The sequence below is a fragment of the Misgurnus anguillicaudatus genome, chromosome 21, assembly GCF_027580225.2.
Source record: "Misgurnus anguillicaudatus chromosome 21, ASM2758022v2, whole genome shotgun sequence".
NCBI classification, from domain to species: domain Eukaryota; kingdom Metazoa; phylum Chordata; class Actinopteri; order Cypriniformes; family Cobitidae; genus Misgurnus; species Misgurnus anguillicaudatus.
In genome coordinates, this window is record NC_073357.2 from 49,244,474 (window position 1) to 49,268,096 (window position 23,623).

The 23,623-nt window shown below is 37.2% G+C and overlaps 1 protein-coding gene across 1 annotated transcript; it reads right to left on the minus strand.

The window, feature by feature from the left end:
* Nucleotides 1–270: 270 nt before the first annotated feature.
* On the minus strand, nt 271–23,188 carry ppp1r14bb (protein phosphatase 1, regulatory (inhibitor) subunit 14Bb). The gene is made up of 4 exons (XM_055211616.2): nt 22,516–23,188; nt 2,497–2,580; nt 2,325–2,357; nt 271–2,066 (listed from the first exon to the last, which is right to left on the minus strand). The coding sequence occupies exons 1-4, from the start codon at nt 22,714–22,716 to the stop codon at nt 1,998–2,000; spliced, it is 387 nt and encodes a 128-aa protein (XP_055067591.2). The 5' UTR covers nt 22,717–23,188; the 3' UTR covers nt 271–1,997.
* Nucleotides 23,189–23,623: the final 435 nt, after the last annotated feature.

Sequence of the window (23,623 nt, forward strand, 5' to 3'; positions counted from 1 at the left end):
CTGTCTCATCTAAGTTAGTACAGTAGGTGAACTGACCAATAGGATTCGGATCACAGTGGTCCTGACCAGAGTCGTATCAACATACATGTACAAGATTTCCCTGAATAGAGGACACACGTAATCTTTTAAATACTACAGATGTGATAAAAATAAAATATATATATATAAAAAAACATAAAATATAACAAAAACGTTATAACAGTTTTAAAAGTGAAAACATACTAATTTGGACTTAAACAGATTTGCATTTAATCAAAGAACAACAACAAATTGTAATTTAAGAAATTTTTATTAAAGTTGCATAAAAGTGTAACAAATTGGGCAAAAAACAGCTTTAGTATTGCTAGGAGATACTTTTTTTCTCCAAAAGGCTTGATCTTACACAATTGTTTGTACATTTTTCCTAATTCATGTACTTGTTTCTCTTTAAAGTAGTTTTAATCTTTTTAATGCTCGTGTCCTAATAGACATAGAAAAGAGGAATCAACCATTTTCTTTGTATCACAATGATAAAAACATACAAATCCATTTTATGTCTTCTAAAAATCTCTCTGTATGATATAGCTACCATCCATTTCTAGAAAAAAAACTAAAAAAAATTGAAAGTACATCCTAAAGCATCATCCACTTTTGCTTGTAAAATTGTTATTTTCTTTTTGTTGTATATTCCTCATACAAATGTTTAAATTAATTTGGTTTTCATAACATAAACATAACCTAAGGCAACATCTGGAGTGTGAAGGGTGACTCTCAGGTAAAATGAAATGCTTGCGGAGCATGTGAAACAAAGAGAGCAATGATAAATGGGGGGGGGGGGGTGATTGGAGGAAAAACAGTGTTGTGGTGACAGAGAATAACAGGAGCTGTGCATTGAAAGTGCTGGATAGTTTTTATGCATGCATTATTAACATCAATGTGTAATGGGAAAACATCTATATATAATGCTTGCTGGAATTGCTGAATGGTACATTTGAAAAGCACAGCGTGTAAGTATTAGCCCTCTTATTATAGCATTTGATTGGCTGAGACAAAAAGAGCAGATGGCTTGCTAGGAAAGATGATTTAGCAGTCACGTGAAAGGATTAATTCAGACCGTACGCTTGGCAGCGTGAATGACATACTGCAAGTCGTCTTTCATGCTCATATTGCCTTCCTCCTTGTGTGTCTTTGTCAGTGTGCATATCTTTAGATGCATGTAAGAAGCCACAGTTGTGGTTTGTGATGCAGATGTGTGTGTATAGTTGTTCCTCCTGATCCTCAAGGGCGGTCGTGCCCATGAGTTTTGAGACGGCGTGTGTGGTTGAAATAAAAACTTCATTTTTTTCCTACTCACAGCTCCATCCCTCTAAAAAAACAAGTAAATCCATCCCCTCGAGAACAGTGCCGTTTGCACACTCACTTTATTAGTTATTAAACGTTTCATGAATATTTTACCTCCAAGCCCTTAACTGCACAATTATCAATTGAATTAGAATAGAATTAAAAACAAAAAATAAATCGTTAAGGCTGTTTCTTTCTGATCTCCTCAGACATCATTATATACCAAAGATCACAGTTTTACTAACAACAGTATGTTTTAGTCCATGTGTCTAGTGAGGACACAGGGAGCTCTGAAACAAAAATTAAAAAAAATCTAACAAAAAATACAAATACTTAAATCAGAAAAAAACATTCTATGCATAGAGACAATTATGCATAGAGATATTTAACAATATGAAAACACATGATGTCTAAAAGCACTTCAAAACAAATAAATCCTTCCCCCTTTACAAAACAAGTAAAATAAAATAAAATAACACAAACTTAAGATGAGAAAATAAGCCCTGCTTATAAGGATCTAATTGGCTAGACTTTCTCATAACTTAACCTCCACCATCTCCCCAACGGATGAAAGGAGCGATGGGACTGGAAGAGCACCTGCTCATGGGTAGTCATACCCCTAATAGTGGAAATGAAGGAATGGGATTGGTTGAGGAGGAGTGGAGGTGCAAGGAGCTTTATTTTTTCTGCGGAGTACTGAGCTTCTGCATGCCACGGATCTTGTCCAGCAATTCAGCTACAAACACCTATAAGTAAAAAAGAGCAAAGTTTTTAAAAAAATTCCTACTCAATTTCACAGACAACAACAGTGATTCCCACAGAATATGTAAAAAAATACTACACAATCTTTTTTTTTTAATAAACACAAAACGATAATAATACTTTAAGCTATCAACAGAAGTATAATTCTCTAAGATTCGATTTACATGTTATTTACCTACACCCATAGTGTTTATCCCAAAATATCCATGTGGGCTGTGATATTACATAATTTATTTACTTACTTCAGTAGGTTTATAACAGTCTACCAGCAGGTCCTGTTGGATAATAAAATAAAAAGTGTAAAGCACCTTAAAACGCACCTCTTCCTATCAGAATTCATAATCAAATGTGTTTTATAATCAAATGTTGAACAGGTTATATTCCATTATTCTGGAGGTTCTGTGTGATGTATACCTTGACTCGAGCGGCGCGGTCTGCATCGTTCTCCATGTCCAACAGTTCATCCACATCAATTTCCAGCTCTGGAATTGCTTCCTCCTGTGACACAAACACATGGATATATCCATTGTAAAAAACAAAACCCATTTGGATGAAGTATATGTCTATATTAAAGTCACAACAGGTTATTTTTGCCACTAGATGTCACTAAACAACTGTGACAACACTTAAACCATCTATATGAAGTCAAACACATCCAATGGTTTCTATGGAAGCAAAAGTGGAAACTGATGATTAAAAGAAGTGGAGTGCTGGTTAAAACTCTCAACTCTCTGAAATCACTATTCTTGAAAACATTTAGGGTAACACGAGTACACGTGAACAAAATATATATCACTATGATAATCATTTTTTTATATTTTAATACAAATATCTTGCACTGTGCTGGAAATTGCACAACTAAATTCAGAAATCCCCTACAGTAATCCTCTTGGAATCTTTTTTATATTCTTGGCATATTTCTATTCCCAGAGGACACAGACAACCACTGAGGAAAAAGATGCTAGGCAGAAAGTCTGGAAACACAGCGGCAATGATTACATGGATGATTCTGTGTTTAGGAGTTAAGACTGAGGATATATCTGTATATGTACATTTTATTTAGCAGTTTCTTGTTAAGTTGTTGCCACCAGGGTTGATGCAAAGGTCAGTGCAGTATTGCCTCTTCACCACAAGGGGTATCTCTTGTGTCAAAAACATAGCCAAGCATTTTAATTTTAATTGCCCAAAAATTTAGCTCACACAAAATATTTTTTCACACCTTTTACTAGCAGTCAGGGAGAAGAAACCTCAAAAATCTTCTTAGTTTAATTGAAGTCTATTTGTTATTTTCCGCTCATCTATTCTAGTGGAATATATGAATCTCACCATTTACAGTAATGTTAGTTTTGTTACTCATGTGATGCTGAGATCATTGTCTCCTCGCCCTCACACCATCTTATTGAGAAACACTAGTCGTGTTTAAACTGATTTTTAGAGTCGACTTTGAACTACTTATGATACAAATGACAGGAATACAGAATAAAACAGGAGAAAATTAAAGGAAGGGTTCACTACTAAAAAAACAACTTTTTTTTCATGAACTAGCTTTCACAAAAGCTAAAACAATTTTGTCTGTTTTTTACACAATCACTATGATATGACTTGGAAATAGGGCTGTCATGATTATGAAATTTGGCTGACAGTTTTGTCTAATACATTTTGACGATTATGATGATTCATTGCCTGTTTTAGGGCTTTGACGTTTAATTCTCATAGATTTTTTGTTAGTTCATGAAATTTTTTACACATTGTTGTGATAATTTAAATTCAATCTTTTGCAAGATTTACCTGGCAGTAAATATGAATTTCTTTAAATGCCGTTTTTCCACTGTATTAAATGGCTTTGCAATGTATTGCATTGCAATGTCAGTAAAGGAGCGCCATTAAATACTATCTCAGTTGTACAGGTGCTGCAGCTCCCCCTTGTGTTTTTAGAGAGATATGCAATCTTTGCGGTGATCTAAAATCACCGCGATGAGGTCAAACAATCACGATGAGACGATTATTTAATAATTGTGACAGCCCTAAAGAATTGGAAAATTTGTGGTATAGATTTGAATGGTGAGGGTAAAATTTAGATTAAAAAAAAGTCATCAGGAACTATTTTTGAATAAAAATATATGTTTTATATATAATATATATAACTATTCCTTTAAGAACATCTGTATAGTATTGACTGTTCACAGCAAAGCCCTGACACCCCATCAAATCATTATGGAACCAAATGTAATTTTGTCTTTCAGACAACTGTGTTTGTTCAGAGTAATACTGCTTTGTTTGGCTATTTTTATCAGTCCAGTTCACATGTATGGCCTTGGGCTACTGGCAGGACATTGGATGTGAAAAAGATCCGTCTGCTTTTCTTACTGCCTGTTACTGTAGTGTGCATTTTCATTTGCCATTACCATGACTGCTCTCTGTTCACAAAAAACTTCTATAATACTTCTAATGTAAAAAGTCGAGCCCCGTTGTGTCTCTTATGATCTGTCAATTCTGTTTAAATTTGAGTTCAATTTTGTATTCAGGAGTAAAAATAGACACTGTGTCAGTCCAAACCTCAATTATATGCTGCTATATTTTTCTTGTTTCGTCCCTTTAAAGTTGTCATGTTCAATAACGACTGGTTATCGTCTCTCTCTCCCCACAATCATACCCCTCTCCACTCGTCTTTCTATAAATGGTCTTCACAACACTTTCATCCCCACTCTACATTCCCTCTTTCTCCCTTTAACAAACATTCAGTCCCTCAGAGCCTTTTCCAAAACACACTTCATCTTCTTCTTAGACACACACACACACACGTTTTGTGTACAGCATCAAACCATTGTGGTTTTGATACAGTGACTCATGCACCGTATTAAAATATAGTCTGTCTAGAGAAACAGGCAGTGGCACTTTAGCATGGAACATTAAAACTGTCCAATGTTTCACTATGGAAATCAAAAAGCACATGCAAAAGTAAAGCTTTTGTTCATTAAAACACTTCTCTCCCTCTTTCTCTCTCTCTCTTCCTCCCCCTTGGTTTGGGTTGCCCAGACCAGCTGTCATTGCACCTGCCTGACTACCCCTTGCCCAAATCTCAATACACACACACACTGATATTGTCGTGGCACTGTCACATTTGAATGGAACCATTAATTGCACTTTGAATTGACAAACCTTCAATTTGTGTGTAACTGAGAAGAACATGTATGATTACAGTGTGTTTGCAGGAATGAATGAGCTGTAAAAACCAAACCACTTGAGCTGAATGTTAGGAAGTGGAACGTGAGACGGTGCATACGTGTGGATGTGTGTGTGGACAGTGAGACAAAGAATGCAAGGCACAACATGTGGGCACCATGTGCTACTAGTCACTCATAGAGAGAGACAGAGAAAGATAAAGCATAAATGACACAAAAAAGACAGCAGAAAAAAGACAAGAACTAAATGTAATCAAATAGTCCATCAAATGATCAGGTCATTTTAAACAAGAATGTTTACATGTATGGAATATAGATTACATGTTAGATCTTTATCAAGTTACTTTCCAGTGTGTGCTAACCAGGAATTACGTAAAACTATTAAGCCGTACACAACTGCCGATACAGAAAACAGGAGATGAGAAATTCTTGTTCATAGTTAAACTGAATCATCATGAACTTCACATCATACAAAACTGTGAGATTTAACCATTTTGCCCCATCACTGCTAGTGCAGTTAAAACCTCTGACATTTTAACTACCAGCCTAAATATTTAACCAAAAGACTGGACAAGGTAATGTGTAATACTGACATCTGTAATTTAAGTACGTAATATCTTGCTTTGAAAGCATACTTGTTGTACTGGAGCACTTGAATGTCGTTTAGGAGTCTCAACCAAACAGTGTACACAGTAATATTCCAACCACTTATAAAAGTCAGATATGAGATCTGATAATGAGCAAGGCCAAATATATACATGACAATAACTGGAATTATTTGTCTCACTGGAGTGTGATAAAGTATGGGCAGGCTGGAGTCTCATTGAGACAGACTATTTGTATTTTTATGCTGTTTGAATGTTTGTTGACAGCGTTTTGGGGTCCTAAAAACAAACTTTTGAAGACGGTATTCAATGTGAACGTTTTTGATGACGACGCCTTGTTGTCTCTTTGTAAACTATGTAAACAAAACTCTGTGATAACAGTGTTGTCATTCACATGTGTTGATTCAATCTGTAGGCAACTAGGCATGCGTGAGAAAAATCTGAGCACCATAGGAGCCAGTGTAAAAATTTGATGTTGCACTTACATTTTTAAGTTTAATCAACTTGAAATTACAATTATTTTCAGCTTTATTGAACAGTGAGGTGTTGCTATAAATTATAAAAAATATAGTTGAAATAACTTGGCTTATTCAACTTTAACTTTTTTGCAACTCACTAGTTGAGTTGAAATGAATTGTAAATTCAAAAAGAACACCTATTGCATTGATAATTATTTTGTGTACTTGGTATAATACAATGTTTACTTACAATGTTTGCAATGTACTTACAGGCTGTGAGTCAGAAGGGGGCAGAATTATTATAATGACTGTCGTGTCCATGTCAACAGGCCAAGGAAGTAAACTTTTGCCTGCAATTTGTGCGTTTGTTGTAGTCCAAAAAAAGAGATTTAAGTTGGAGAAGATAACTTGCGTCAGGGTTTACTTTGGGATTTGTACCTTTGCGTATTGTTAACATCTACTACTTACACATCAAAAGATGTGTAAAATTGTTAATTGGAAAATAGGTGCCCTTTAAACTTAAAAATTTAAGTGCAAGTTGCAATAAGAATTTTTTTTACAGTGTACAGTATTTGTGCTGCTCAGGAAACCGTTTATTACAGCAACAATTTATTAACTCCAACAATTTACAAAATGTTGCCGCTTTATAGTCCAGTGTCACTTGTTCATCTTCCTGTTGTTTACCTGACCTTCTCAACATATTGAATTAAATTTAGCATCGCAACACTTAATATGAATAATAGATGCAAATAATAGACCCCTTAATTGTCTACGTCACCGCTCTAGCTGGAGGCAAAAAATAAGTACGAACTCAGCCGGCACGCTAAAAGTTTGAGGTTTTGACTTTAAAATGTCACCTTGTTGTGTTTTTGGCTGCCAGAATAGAAGGAACAGCACTTGTGGTTCAAAACTAAAGCACCTCTATATCAGGTACTTCATATCAGGTAAAATAATCTATGTATATGTACTGGTGTGTTGGCAAGTTTCTGTTTTATAGGTGAAAAGTCACCAACTGCGCTATTGTTTAGCTTAAATGTTAAACAAACACACGATAGATGTGTGTGCCATCCTTTGAATGGTCTCTTAAAATAATCCACATTGCTAATCATAGTTAGCCCAGCGATAGGTAATAGTACCCTACTAAAAAATCCAGCATAAGATGGTAGCTGTTTTTTGCTGGTTTAAGGTGTCAGTAGCTTGTTAAAGCTGGTCCTCCCAGCCTGGCAAAGCTGGTGGGTCAGCTGGTCTTCCAGTCTGACCCGCTAAGTCCAGCTTAAAAAGTGACCAAAACACAGCTAGACCAGCTTGCAACACCAGCTAAAATCAAGCTGGGAGACCAGTTAAAACCAGCTTATGCTGGTCTTATCTGGATTTTTCAGTGGGGTAAAAAAGCAGACAAAATTTCAAGATTAGGGACTGTACATATTCGGACAGTTCCTAACCCTTTTCTGCATCCATGTTTAATAAATCTTTCCTAAAACATGCTGGCTTACGCTTGTCAACATTGCCTCCAAGGCTCTTTTTGCCTGCAGCTAAGCCCTGCCCACCCGGAGACGTTGCAATATTTACAAACTTTTAAGGGGTCTATACATTCATAGACCAAAGATTGCTCATTAGATATACCCAAAATTAATTATAATGTTATGTTTGACCATCAGACATGACAAAATTTTGTGACGCATAAACAGTAATATTTTAATATTATGCAGGTTTTCTGTTTCATTGCCATCTAAACTAAATGCATTTGGGGAAACTTGCTTTCATAATAAGTCTGCACAAGTCACCTCAGAGTGCATCCTTGATAAAAGGGATGGAGCAAGAACACATCTGGGGATTTTATGTTAACTTGACTTGTAATTGTAACACTACTTGGGTCGCGACAGATGACGTTTCACAAGTCCACAAGAACGCAAGTACAGACAAGAACGAATGTTGAGAAAGGGCCTTTGTGCTTTGTTTCAGTGAGTCAACCTCTTAGTCAACATTCAGGTGTGTTTGCTTTAGTAAGGGGACACATGTTTACCCTGGATTTGTGGATGACTGCGTTCATGTCTGGAATATTTTGCGCTAATGCAAGTGAATGCATGACCTTTATCATGACATCAAGCATATGTTAAATATGAGCATCTACATGTGTGTCTTACAGCAGTACAGGTCTCAGGAGTCAGTGCGAATCTGATGTGACATTATGGGACCTCAGTGTTTTTGACCCACATAAATAGATGCCTTTATCCCTGAGGATGAGGATGCTGGCTGTATGGTCCCCTGACAAAAAAAAATAGTAAAATAGCACCAACAGAATGCAGGATGCAGTAATCCAAAAATTTGAGGAATATGAATTGTATTTGGGTAAAACTCAGTCATTTACTCAACTTTATGTTGTTTTGAACCTATATGACTTCCTTAATTGCATGACAAAATATGTTTTGAAGACTGTTGCTATTTTACATGCAGTCAATGTCATTCTCTTTTATTATATTGAAATACCAACTTCCATATTTTGCTAGACATGCTTCCACACAATAAAGAAATTAATCGTGGTTTAAAATGGCATGGGGTTAAGTAAATGATAAATCAAGTTTTTTTTTAACTATGCCTTTAAGCATACACAACAAATGAGAAGGACAGAGACTGACGTCATGCTGTCAAGGGCAAAACTGTTCGGCATCATTCAACAACTTCTAATCACAGAGAGATTTACGCCTCATTTATCTAGCAGACAATGAAAATCCCTCTTAACTTCTGTTCTCTTTGCAAGGGATTAGTATTACCTGGGTGAACTCTAGTGGTTTGTAATAATTGTGGAGGTTGTCTGTGATCTTAATCCCGTGCGAATCGACTAGCCTATGACCTACAATATTTCGCTGAACACCGATCCTGATAATATTAGTCCCATGCGAAAAAGCATCTTTATAATTTGGCGTGGTCGTATATCATTTTTCAAGGTTTTTGTTACCTGTGCGCCTTTTATTTCGTTTTCTCCGTTTCTGCACCTCTCACAGTGCAGCTGAGGAGCGCACAAACAAAGACACACCCCTCTGCTTCTTATGGCTTTCCTTGTGAAACTTGAGGGATTTGTTATATATTTCAAATTTTAAACATCTAACCAGTATTTCGCAGTGCGTTGCATGTATAATTTCATTGGACGCACGTGATTGTCGCAGGTATGCATCTGGGCAGTGTTGGGGAAAGTTACTTTTAAAAGTAATGCATTACATTACAATATTAAGTTACTCCCCCAAAAAAGGAACTAATTGCGTTACTTTTCATGGAAAGTAATTATTATGTTACTTTTAAGTTACTTTTGCATTACTTTTTCTTAATTGTTAATAAAAGTAACTCAAATATGAATGTGTACATTTATAAAGTAATGCATTACTTTACTAGTTACTTCAGAAAAGTAATATTATTACGTAATGCGCGTTACTTGTAATGCGTTACCCCCATCACTGCATCTGGGCGGAACTAAAATGGGACATTTCACTTTCTTAAGATGTCAAATAAATCTTTGGTGTCCCTAGAGTACGTATTTGAAGTTCTAGTAAAAAATACCATATAGATAATTTATTATAGCATGTTAAAATTGCCACTTTGTAGGGGTAAGCAAAAATGTGTCGTTTTAAATGCTGACGCTTGTTGGATTCTGCAGATTAAGGGGTAGTATTATCCCCTTTTAACATCACAAGGGGAGACAAATTTCAATGACCTATTTTTCACATGATTGCAGAGAATGGTTTACCAAAACTAAATTACTGGGGTGTTTTTTTCACATAATAAGTTAATAGGGGCACTGGGGACCCAATTATAGCACTTAAACATGAAAAAGTCAGAATCACAGGCTAAATACAGTGCGAACGGGCCACACAAAACTCAGATGTACAGGGGTAATTTCTAAATCACACAAGGTCCCCAGATACTAATCCCGTGGGAATAGTACTTTAGTTGGGGTTCACATAAAGTGTCTTGTCTCTCGAAGCACTTGTTCTGGGTTTCTTGCGGTCAGCTACATGTGCTTGCATGCTCAACGTTGACAGAGTAATTTATGTCTGATATCTGATCACATATTCAAGACCCAACTCTTCTACCTGTGGGTTATGGCTGGGGGAGTTTGCATGGGTTGCTTAATCTCTGATGTCAAGATACGATTACAGAAAGAAAGAGAACAGAGATGAAGTGAGCAATGTGTTTAAACAGGAAAAAGGAAATGAGTTGATACCAGATTCAAATCACTAGAATCAATAGCTCACTCACTAAACCTATAAGCATTTGTATGTTCTATCTTTCTCAGGGTTATAACACCTAGACGTATACAATGTTCAAATGAAAACATTACTTAATATTACCTTGGAAGACAAATTAGTTGTGAGCCCAGGTGTGTGGATTCAACAGCCCTCATCTATACAAAACAACATGTGACGCAGCTGGTCGAGATTTACATTTACTGTATGCATTTCGTAGGATTACAAAGTATTACACGCAATATGTATTTTTACAGTGTATGTCCTCCAGGCTCAAACTCATGATTTTTACACTGATAACACAATGCTCTTTCAGCTGAACTCCATTTGAAGTAATTCAGGTATTTCCAACTTTCTTTTAATCGGTTTATAAAAACCCACATCCTGAGCCTCACAAGCAACAACCCAAAAATGACTCATTTAGTGAGCAACCGTTTGTTTTCCAGAAATACGCAGGCACTTATCGGCACTTGAATTACTTAATAGGCTAAAATGCGTAAACACACACATACAACAATAAAACAAATACTTAATGATTGTTAGTGGACACCTAACATATATAAGAACAGTGAACATAGCTGATGTTGTAGCTGTCAAAAACAAAAGCAACAAGACACAGCTGACTCTCTTCAGAAGCAGAGATGCGTAACAGGAGTTGACTAATCTAAAGCTAGAAAGAGTTTATCTTGACAGATGCATGACTTTAAAACAGAACAGGCACTGCATAACAAAAACAACAGCGAGATGGCAAGATTAACCTACAAGCACTGAGACGGTATTGAAAAAGCTCATGTTTTTAAATGGACAACAGTTTTTAATATGAGGGTTTATTTACAAAACAACAATGTACTGAAAAAAAGAAGAAAAATATTTTTTTTTGAAACTTTTTTGCGCATAGATAAAATATATCCCTGTTCACACAGATCCATAAAAACAAACTTAAATGCTGTATTATACATGCTAGGCTAGTAGGTGGCAATGTTACACTAGGTCTTAACATGAAGAACATGCAGTACATTCTTTTATGTGTAGTGCACGTCACAAATTTTCAACACCAGATTTTTAAAACTTTGCATACACTGAAAGCATAGGTCACACAGGAAAAAGTAGTATATAGGCCACGAGAGGTACTGTAATTTCTCGCAATGGGTATGTATGTGTCGAATGGTAGCGCCCATTTATGAGTCAAATAAACTATGCTTTGTAAGGCTGTGCGTTCGACTGTGCGCGTAAGCTCGTGTATGCATAAAAAACTGACTATACACAGGACTTTTGTCTAAATACTTGGTTTGTTGAGTCTGTCGATAGTACTATTTTAGGAATGTTCCATCTTATAGAAACGTATATTATGCCTTATATCACGGGCCTGTTGAAAGCTTTATTCTGATTGGTTGAGAAATGTTCCATGCGTGTTGATTATTTTTCTTTAAACTGCACACCTAACCTGTCAAATGTCTTAAAATAACCATCAGAGCGATGTTTGTGGTAACCGTGGTATAAAAGGAAAAATTGACTCCGGTTCTTTAAATTATTTGAAAATAATGCACACACGCGTTGTAATGGCACTGTTTTGTGTCATGCCGCCTTACCACCTTGGGTGTGCATTATTTTCTTATAATTCAACGCCCGTCGTCAATTATTCCTTATGTAACCTTTACCCCAACCAACAAGGATCTTTTGTAGTTTGAGGACTTGACATAAACTATGACATCGTCATGTGAACAGACGCGAAACAACAAGTATTTACATATTGCCTACACATGCATGACATTACGCTTTACTTATTCGTGTTAAGGAGACAATAACTACTAAAACACTTGAATACCCGTTTACGTTGCCAAAGCCCAAAGGCCAAAGTTTTAAATTTATAGTTGACAACGTTGTCATATAAACGCCCCATGACCTTAACTACCATATTTTTCGGTCTATAAGCCGCGCTTTCATAACTTGGCTGGTGCTGCGCCTTGTAAGTTAATATGAATTAATTTTGACATTTATGAGGCAAGAGAAAACATTACCGTCTACATCCGCGAGAGTCTGCCATATGCTGCTTCTGTATTTATGTAATTCAATGGATTCAGTGATGTGGAATGACGAGTCTGCAAACTTCACGCTAGTTGGCTTGTTCGATTAATTTAGCCTATTAAACCTTCCAGGTAAGTTCTGTATGCTATGATTTAACATTTAAATAACTGATAATATTACTTTAACGTACAGACATCTATTCAGCCTGCTGTTCTGTCTGCTATTGTTTAGTTGAATAACTTGCCTTTCCAGATTAAATGTCTGTTCTTCGGCTTGGATTTTGTGAAATCATTTTCTAAATAAATGCAACATATAGTCCACTGTGACTTGTATATGTTATTTCGTCATAATGACGCATTTTTGAATGATGCTGCTTATACTCCGGTGCGGCTTATAGTCCGGAAAGTATGGTACATTCAAAGTTTACATTAATTTCCTGTCTAGACTTTTTCTTACATTGTTGAGTGAGAGTCAGAGTTGAATGATCCCTCATTTGAAAGTCACTTTGCATAAAAGCATCTGATCAATGAACCCCCAAATATCAAAACTGAACTTTTGTGGCTGTGTAGCTTCTACCAACATTTCATAATACATAAAAGGAAACTGCACTTCAAACCATTCTATGGGGCCTTTAATAAAATGTAATATAATGTGTACTCCTGGGTCCTACACATAGAATTATAACATTGCATGTTGAAGTTGTAATACTATGCAATGATATTATCATGAATACTTTGTATAACCAAAGTCATGAAAACATTCTTCTATTAATAAATTTCTCTAAATATGCTAAATCATTGAAAGCTAAATTCTGAGTCACTCCATACACTAACCTTTCTATCTCATGCACAAACACATGGTGCTCCAATATAGATTTTTTTCTTAGTATTGGCTGCAGTCTGACATGTGACAGACAAAATGATGAGAGGAGAGGGAGAGATGAGCAGGCAGAGGTGGGTTATGAACACGTGCTGCCCCAAGGAAAGAGTTCTCTATATCTGGGCTGAATTGGGCCAGTCAAGGGTGGGGGTCTATCATACACACCGTCTCTTACATACCCATGGGCTTATCGGCCTTCAGCACATTGACGAATGACAAACACCACACATACACAGAAGTGAAGAAGGGCTGTTTCAGCAAGGGTGTGTGTGAAAAGGAAAGAGTGTTAGATAGTTTTCACATTCTTACAAAAATAACTGTATGAAAAATCTAATAGTAGCTCCAGAACTAATGCCTTAGTGTAAATGCAAACAAACAAATGTGTGATAAATAGACTGTGATGTTCATGTAATGAATCTCATGTCAACAGGGAGTAAGTGTATGCTTCCCAGTAGAGACCAGATGACATGGGAGTTGTTCCTATAACTACAGCCAATCATAACAGACACACACACAAAAGCAACAGGTCACCACACCATTAACCTCTCACTTCCTTCACAACAAACTGTGTAAAAACTAAGGAAGTAAGAATGTGTGATGTAGAGTCACAAACAACCATTACATTTTTTTTACCGGATAACATACTGTATAGTCTATAGTTGAAAAGAGAAATGTGATAGAGGAAGTCAGAAGTGAAGTGTATTGATTGGATAGATTGTTGAATGCAGTCAGTCACAGAGGGCTAATAAAGATAAGTGATAACGAACTCACACAATGAAACATTCGACAACCCGTCTATACACTTAATTAAACTCCACAGTATGGTCTGTGATTTAAGACTTTGAGAAGAGCGAGTAATATACTTTGGCTCTGTCTAGATTCATCTCAAGGAAAGCCTTTAATCAGAAAGGAAATCACTTAGACACTCTGGCATCCTTTCCTTCAGAATATAAAATATAATAAATAGTGCTGGGTAAATGTGTACCCGCGTGTGAATCAAATTATATTTTTCATTAAAGGTGACATTATGAGAAATCAAATCTCCCTTTATCTTTTGAGATTTAAAACATTATTGCACTATAGAAACATACCTGGGTTTTAACAAACTGGGTCAGAAATATTTTATATATGAAATCCTTTGACCACATTTACACATCAACAATGCGTGTAAGGCAATCTGTTTTGCATCTTGTGCTTAAATATTTAAATCGGCAATACCTGAAAGCATGTGAAATTATCGCTTGTGACTAGGGCTGTCACGATGATTAAATAATCGTCTCATCGCGATTGTTTGACCTCATCGCGGTGATTTCAGATCACCGCAATGATTGCACATCTCTCTAAAAAAACACAAGGGGGAGCTGCAGCGCTTAACGTGACAGTATCAGATGGTGCTCCTTAACTGACAGTGCAACGTGATACATCGCAAAGCCATTAAATACATGTGTACTAATTGTACTAATATGACCTTAGTAGGATTGGCTACTATTTAATGCCTGTTCTGGTATAGTCCGTTTATTTTGATTGCATTTTTAGTTATTTTTCAGACACGTTATTGTGTTTATTTCTTATAAAGAATTTTCAGTTTTGAAAGATATATTTGTGGGAAAAACAAGCAAAAAATGTATGAGAATTAAATGTCAAAACAATAAAACAGACAATTAATCATCATAATGGGCAAAGTCCTAAAACAGGCAATTAATCGTCGTAATCATCAAAATGTATTAAACAATTAACCGTCAGCCAAATTTCTTAATTGTGACAGCCCTACTTGTGACGATGCAATGACAGGTCTACGCTGTTCCCACTCCCGTCCTTTAAAGTTTAACGTAAATTATCTATATATCAAAGTGGATGGAACATGTCGTACATACTTGTCCCCCACGTATTCAATGCCTGTGCACAAAAAACAATGTTCTGCTTCTTAAAAGTCTAGAAGGTTCATAAAACATTTTACTGCTCAGAATCAGGCTTGAAGTTTATTTTTAACAAAGTCCTTGATGATGTCAAACTGACCTTAACAGTTTGTGCAGCACTTTCATTGCCGATTGTTGAGTGAACCTCTTATACAAGAGGCTGTTACTGAAAGGGCAGATAAAATTTAATTTGAGTCAACAGCAAACAACAATTTTAAAAGCATGGACTTCCTACTAGCGCTTAGGTATTTATAAGCAGCACTGCTGCAAAATGGTTTGTTTAATACAAATGGTCGAGGAAAAAGTGTTATTTGTTATTGCAAAAAAATGTTTTAAAGAAAGCAAGACCAATATGACCTTTTAGGTTTCCATTTTTGTGCATTTTATTCATGAACGCTATACAAGCATCCCCACAAAATGGAATTGGACATAACCAATCGATCTCTAATAAATGAAGACACACACACAGTCAATCCGAGACAAATCTACAGTTGCATCATAACCAATTATAAAAAGATTGTTGCCAGTCTGAGACACTAAATTAATTCGGGCATCTTTGCCCATTACGAGCATCTGAGGAACATCTCAATCAATACTTTGTAAGAGATATTCTCATGTCCTCCGTGCAGTCTGTGGTTCCTTCTTACTAAAGATAGGACATGTTGAAAGGGAAATAAGAAAAGAAAAGGTGATAAATAGTAAACACTATCAGCCAGGGCAACCCCTGCTGTTCACAGACACACAATTTTTTTCTCTCTCATCTGTCATTTCTGGAGTGGAATAAAGCAGATGAGCATTCCTCATATTCTCTAGATTAGAGCACTTAAAGGATATTCAGTCTGGATGCCTAAAAGTCAAGTGTGCATATGCAACACTGTGTGTTAAGCAGGGCTTAAAAACGAAAAAAATTACCAATCGTTTCACTCCGAGCAGAATCAATATTTTAACGTTTCCGTTTTTGCGTTCCTCATTGAACATTTACGTTCCGAAAACGGTTTACTTAGAAAAAATACCGGTTAATAACGTTATTTTAATTCAGGCTATACTTTAACAAATGCATGCATACAAACAAATTTTCACACAAAAATAATAACATAACACATGATATAACTAAACTTCAACATTTCATTAATTGTTAAAACCACAAAAGAAATACCTGCATTAATTTTAAGTATAAACAGCTGAAAAAAAGACCCGTTTTATGCCGGTCTTTTACAGGTTGAAACCGCAGCATACTCTGCTGGATGTTTACGTTAAATGTGCCTCTGTAAGTTACTTCAGTGAATCCCGGCTACTGTACTTCTCCCCCACATCCTTTAATATTGCAGACAGACTTGTTAAGAAAAATAATAACGAAAAGGAATTTCTTGGTGGCACCCATCTAAAAAGTAATTGACAGTGGTATAAGTCCCCTGGCTTTTTTGAGTTACAGTTTGCATCTGCATATTTCCAAGCAAGTTTTAACTTAAACATACCTCTGAACATTTGATGGGTAGCTTTGTGGTTATTTAAGACAAATGCTATCGGGCCGGAGACTCGATGACTGCGGCGCGGGCATTTCACTCACGCTATGTGTCAAAGTCACTCACGCTTGATGCGTCAAAGTCACATGTTGTACTGTTCAATTCATGATTGGTCACTGATAAAGTACAATATTAAAGAAAACGATAAAATAACGTTATTAACCGGTTAATGGTAATTTTAAATAAACGTTTCTGTTCAGAACAATTAAAATTGATTTTGTTTTCGTTTTCGTTTTTGTTCCTGTTAAAATTTCGTTCGTTTCCAGTTTTCGTTTTCGTTCCTTGAACCGGTTCAGAGCCCTGGTGTTAAGGTGCGTTGGTAGTTGATTCAGAGTTCAATTCATTCTGAATTACCCGAGATTGCACCAATGTACCATGCACTTCCAAAAAAGGTTTATAGCAAGATACATTGTTTACTTTTATTTAAAATCCATCTTTTACACTAATCTGAATCCCAAGTAGAAAATCCAACTGTTCTCCTCTGCTCCGGTTCTGTAATTATAGGCTTCTAGTCGTAATTATTACCACAAAGCCCTTTGAATAAAGCCTTTTGCCATCATTAAAGGACAGAAGGGGACAACATATAGCTCTGACTACACCCTATGACCTATTACATGGCTGGTGATGTCAAGGGTGGGGGTGTTTGCCATTGATGCTGGTGGGACTAAGAAGGATGTAAATAGAAATAAGGAGAAATGTAAGCAGCATTCTGTAGGAATACAGTGATGACACTAAAATGCAATAATACAAAATTCACAAACACAGATATTCTGCATCTGTGTGTTAGGGCTGGGCGATATATCGCATGGGATTTCACGCGCAGCTCATCAGCAAAACTGGTTTTGCGATCAGCAGCAAATGGCAATCACCTGCTTTCAGATGGAGCTGCATTTACTTTCTCACGGAAAAGCTAGGCAATATTGCATTTTAAAATTGCGTACGAATCAACTGCGATAATAAATGCTATATTGCCTACAGAGCTCCAGACTAACCTTTTTCACTAGGAACACAGTGGCCCCCAACTGAAAATTTTAGGGGCGCAACCAGAAAATGTAGGGGCACACACCGTAAATCAACATGCTAACCAAATATTCACATTTCTACTAATTTCCACTGTATTACTAATAAATACAGAAATAGATGCAGAAACTATAATGTGCTGTTTTCAAATTCAGTGTCACATCACAAAAAAAGGTCAAAAGGTCAAATTTACTGGTCGCACATGTGCAACTGGATGTAAAATTCAGTAGCACACTCTTAATTTTTGGTGGCAGTCTGGAACCCTGGCCTAGTTTGTCAGTGAACTATGGCACTATGTAAATGCTGCTCCAATTGAAAGCAGGTGATGCCGATTTGCTACTAATCACAGAACCGGCTTTACTAATGAGATGTGCATGAGATTTCATGCGATATATCGCCCAGCTGTACTATGTGCTACGCTCTCCGTCTTGAAAGTTCAGTACAGAGCTATGACATCACTTGGCTTTGGTCTATAGTGACTTTTGTTATACTGAAAGCCTTAAATGGATTACTTAGAATCTAAAGAGACAGCCAGTCTGTCTGTCTAGGAAAAGGTTATTTTAGGCCCTGTCTACACCTGGTATCAAGATGCTTTTGGATCACAATTGGACGATGAGTGTAAATAAGGAGTAAAGCGTTTTGAGATCTTCCACTTTCGATCAGATTCAGAGGTAGTTGAAAACACATTTGACCGGATTGCTTTCGTGATGGATGGTCATGTGGTCAAATGTGTTCGAGCAGCCACAAAGACTTCCCTTTTACCCACCTACTGATCTAATGTGATGTACTAAGCATAATGTTTTTACATCGGTCCTGACTTGCGGTACGTTCACACGGGGCATAAGCGTTGACCGTTCCCATTCACTTTTAATGGGTGACGTCATGCGTTGCCGAACTGAATTGTGGATCCGTCGGCACTGCGTCCCTGACGTTGCTCGCGGCAGAAATTGAACATTTTTCAACTTTTCAAGCGGCAACGCGTGCATCAGCCAATCAGATCGCCTTATGCGAATAACCTAGGGAAAGCCAGCCAATTACGTTTATGGAAGACCGGAGCTGCTCTCCGCCTCTTTCATTTTTCCTGCACAAGCTTATTTCATTGATTGCTCTGAAATATCAAAGCCCTTAAATATACAGACCGTATACAAAACATTGTGCAGCATGTTTATTACTAAGAACATGAGCAATGGTCTCACATAATATTAGTGTGCGTTATGTCAGATTAAACAGATTAAAACAACAGATGTGTGTGTGTCTCTCTTGTCCGCTTGTGATCCGATCGACCAAAACGCATCTTAATACCAGGTGTAAACAGCCTCTTAGTTTGGTTTGCTGACATCTGTGCTCACAAATTAGACTGTTTACAAGGCTATTTCCAGCCATATTACTGCACATATTTCAAATGTAATAACTGCTAAGTGACAGATGATTCCTGGATAAAGATTTTAATACTGCTGACTGGTTTTGAGCAAAGACATCCTGTGTATTTTAAGATCAATTGACGTCCCTCTGTCTGGTGAACAACTGAAAAGGTTTGTGGTTCCCAGGATGCTTCCAGTAAGAGAGCATGGTGCTTCCTTATGTGAAGCGTAAAAACACATTTTATATTTTATATTACATTTTATACAGCACAAAATTATATGAAATCGAATCTTCTGTAGGTTATATTGCAAAAGTTAAACAATAAATTCTGTTTTGGCAATCTTTAACCTCCTAAGACCCATTTTTTGTTGTTTGCACCATAATACTTGATTCTGTGTAACTGGAATCTGGACAATTATACTGTATCATGTAAAAAAAAATTGGTTAATATATTTACTGGTTCTTCCTAACCCCAAATATCCGAAAGAAATCTGAACAAAGCCAAATCTTGGGTCTTAGGAGGTTTATGTACCATGACGCGTGACTTGTGTAATGCATTAAGGTCGGAGGTAAGACATTTAAACTGGGAAATTCCCACCTTCGACTCCATCTCAAACACACCAACAGTAGCATGTCATAAAATCGCAACTAGATACCACACACATACTAGGTTAGTAGGTTACCACCAACCTATATTAATTACCTACAAATGTATTATTATTTACCATCTTCACCACCTAACCTATTAAACCCCTCCTTTTGCTTTGACTGTATTTCTACAAATGTTTTTGCAAATCTCTAACAGACATGCAAAGCTGACTATTTAAACATTTATTCTGACAGGGTTCTCAACACTATAGGAGATGCACTCGGAGAGCATGAATGTGTCAAAACCTGTTCTTTTCCCTTCACACATTTACACACAGGTGCAAGCAAAGAAGTGACTGACAGCCACTAGCAGGTGAGGATTTAAATGAGGTGTGAGTGACTGTATGTTCTGTGTATTGATAAATGGGGGATGAAGAAGATAAGTGAACTTCAAACAAAGCAAATATAGAGCCACTATACGGAATGGGCTTTAACATCCTGTACACTGTTTATAAATGCACGTGAGCACACACAGAGCCGGACTGCTCCAAAGCTGAGGTCACAACCTTTACTGGCTTTTTAAAACATCAGACAATCAACATACACACAAGCTTCCTGCAGTTTCGCCTGTCACTGGCATTTCCTTTGCTCATGACTCAGAGCTTAACAGTCTCCATTATGCATCAACCCGATCATCCCAGAAACTGCAATTATGCCTCTCCTTCTCCCTCATGCCATCTTTCTAAGCATGTCAGATCCAGCACTCCCTCTCTCGTACCTTCATCCTATTTGCTGATTTATTTTGGAGTAAACAAACTGGAAGCAGACATGCGCTGAGGGCATAGCCTGTTTAAATGTGAACAGAGGGTCACACTGTTGACATTTTAGGTGAGCAGAAACGTATTTCGTAAATATATGCAGGATGGCAAGCGCAGTTGTACGTGGCAAAGCGTGACATGCTGTGTGAGTATTAATGAGGGGTAGGGGGGGAAATTCAACGGCATCCTTGTGCATCTAGCCAAAGCCACAGCTGTCCCTCTCTATACAATCTCTTTTCACAGATCGTGGGTTTGTCCCATCAATGATTGTCTGTTTACTTCTCCCTTGACTTTTTGCATCCGCTTTTTGACTTCAGTCATTGGTTCTCTATTTTAAATAACTCCACATCATTAATTGATAATATACAATGACTCGGTAATCAAACATTTCCTCTTTTAAACAATTATTCAGTGATCTAACAAAGCCAACAGGCACAAATCGCAGTTTGTGATTTCACGGGGTCTTTAAAAAAATGATTTTCCATCATGTGTTCACCTCCCTCTCAGTGCCTTCTCCCTTTTATTACATATACCAATTTTCCTTTACCGCCAACCCACATCTGTAACATTGGAAGTTAAATGATTCGGACTAGTCTACATAATACAACAAAGTTTATATCCAAGGAAACCAAACTTTTGCTGTGAGTGTAATTATGAGGCTTGCTCTCTCTCTATGGCGTTGTGCCACGTGGGCTCACCGTACGCCAACACTGCAATATTGCTTTCTGAAAGTTTTAAATGAACAGGATTATGACTCTCAGGGGAAACGCCGCGTCATGCGTTATTGTTTACTATAACGCCAGGAAGTTTGGAAAACGTGAGGAAAGCAGGAAGCAGTGGCCACGTTACTTTCTATTAAAAAGGAAGACTGGGGGAGGGACGGTGCGAGAGACACGAGGAGCATGCCAACATGGTCATCTATTTGATCCAAGCAATGTTTTGCCATGCGTATAGTTACGCGCTATCTAAAAGCAAAGCACGTTTTATGTAAACGAACGTAAGTTTTGCGAAACGGTAACGTTACACCTGACTTACTGAATTAATGAGTCATTATCAGGTAAGGTTAGTTTCGCACGCAGCACATGTAAATTTCACCAACAACATCTCTGCATAAATTCAGAAAATATCTGCAAAAATTCCTGATCTAGTGTCATCACAGACAGATATCACATACTTTTACCAAATAATAACACAATTATAATTTGTGATAAAAATATATATATTTTATAACATAACAAAAACGAGGTACATTTCTTATTATTTAGTATCCTTGAAGGTGTAGTTAAAAATATTCCAATTTAGCAAATCTGCTACGCTTTTGACGAAAGAGCGTACGTTGTGACGTCACGGCGCACTGTAACGGAAAATACTCAGGTAAATGGATAAACCAAGGATATGAAAGGCATATCATACCATTTTACCCCTACTTGTTATAATTTATTTGTCAAACTGTTATGCCATATGTTGGTATGTAAATGGTTATTATTGTCCGTCTAACGTAGTGGCTGGCTATGAAAAAGGCTAACTGACGCAGGTAAATGAAGAGGTCACGCGCTCTACCTTTGACTTTTAAATCCCTGGAAACAAAGGGTCACTGCCAGACTGATGCTTAAGTTACACACACAGTTAGCTTATGTGATGTCCATTCAACGTTACCCACACTTTCTACGGTTGAGGTTAGTAAACGGTAAATCATGGTTTAGTATACAACAAATCACATCGCAACTAGCACACGTCTACAACCTAACGGAATTAGATGTAACGTTAGTTGCTACATGTCTATTTTTACATTAGTAAAGCTTCCACAAACTATTTTTACCTCACAGTCGTAGAGATCTGTCAGCTGGTCAATAATCCACTCCTCCAAATTAAGTCTCTTTCTCAATTCTTTGCGGTCGTATTTCACCGTGACCCGTCCTTGCTTTCGGACCGGGGTTTCGGCTTCTTCAGTCGAGCCGGGGGGCGTCTGGAAGTAAACGCGAGCTGGTTGGCTCGACTCTGGGCTTGTTACCGCCGCCATAGTCCTGAAATATCCTCGGAATTACCGGCTGATCAAGTAGATCGGATCTTCTCCGTGTTAGATGAGGTGGACAGCAGTGTGATTTCAACTGCCACTTCTAGATTTTTTCTTCTAGCAGTGCTTATGGCATTTGGCAACGACTTGATAATATTTGTAAAGTCATATAAAGTTACTTCTACGGTTGGTAGTTGCTCTTGTCGCTAGAAATGGCTGCATCAAGCACTAACTGGACTTCAAACCGCGTGTCTCCTCTTACTTTGTAAGTAACTCAAAGCACTTTAAACTCGAGAGTCCTCCCAGTGGCCTATTGTTATCCTTCAAATAAAGATGGAAGCCGCTTGCAAAGATTTATCTGTACATTAAAATAGAAAGTCTACGGACCTTTATATGTTATCATGCAATGCTATGAAAACAAACAGTGTAGTGTGTCCCACTTCTTTTTTCTGTCCGTCGGTCTTTTTGTCCTCCCTTTTCCCCTCCTCTTCCTACTGTGCTTCCCTCCCCCGAATTATGTGCGTGTATGTGTAACCCCCTCTGCGATACGGCTGTTCCCTCTCTCCCTCCCTTTCTGGTCTCTCTTCCTTTCCCTCCCCCGTCTCTAATGCTGCTGACTATAAGAAGTTTACCAAGCCCTTACTGCAGGCTAAATGCAACTAGATAATCCTGTTATTCCAGTAAAAAAAGATTTGTTAATAGTAACACTTGTTTATGACACCTTTGAACTCTGATGCTTTCATTTGTATTAGAAGCTTATTTTCACGTGAGAATTAACTTTATGATTATGAACATGGTATGTGGGAAGGGGATAATAAAGTTATCGCACGCCAGTCCTGTGTTACCTACCCAACATAGTAACCTCAGCTAGCCATACCAGAACTTTTATGAGCCTTCCACTCTATACTGCAAT

Coding starts and splice junctions, on each gene's coding strand:
- ppp1r14bb (XM_055211616.2), bottom strand. CDS start 22,716: ATGGCGGCGGTAACAAGCCCAGAGTCGAGCCAACCAGCTCGCGTTTAC. Junction 2,581..22,515: donor CAGATCTCTACGACTGTGAG/GTAAAAATAGTT, acceptor TTTGTGTCACAG/GAGGAAGCAATTCCAGAGCT. Junction 2,358..2,496: donor ACCGCGCCGCTCGAGTCAAG/GTATACATCACA, acceptor ATTATCCAACAG/GACCTGCTGGTAGACTGTTA.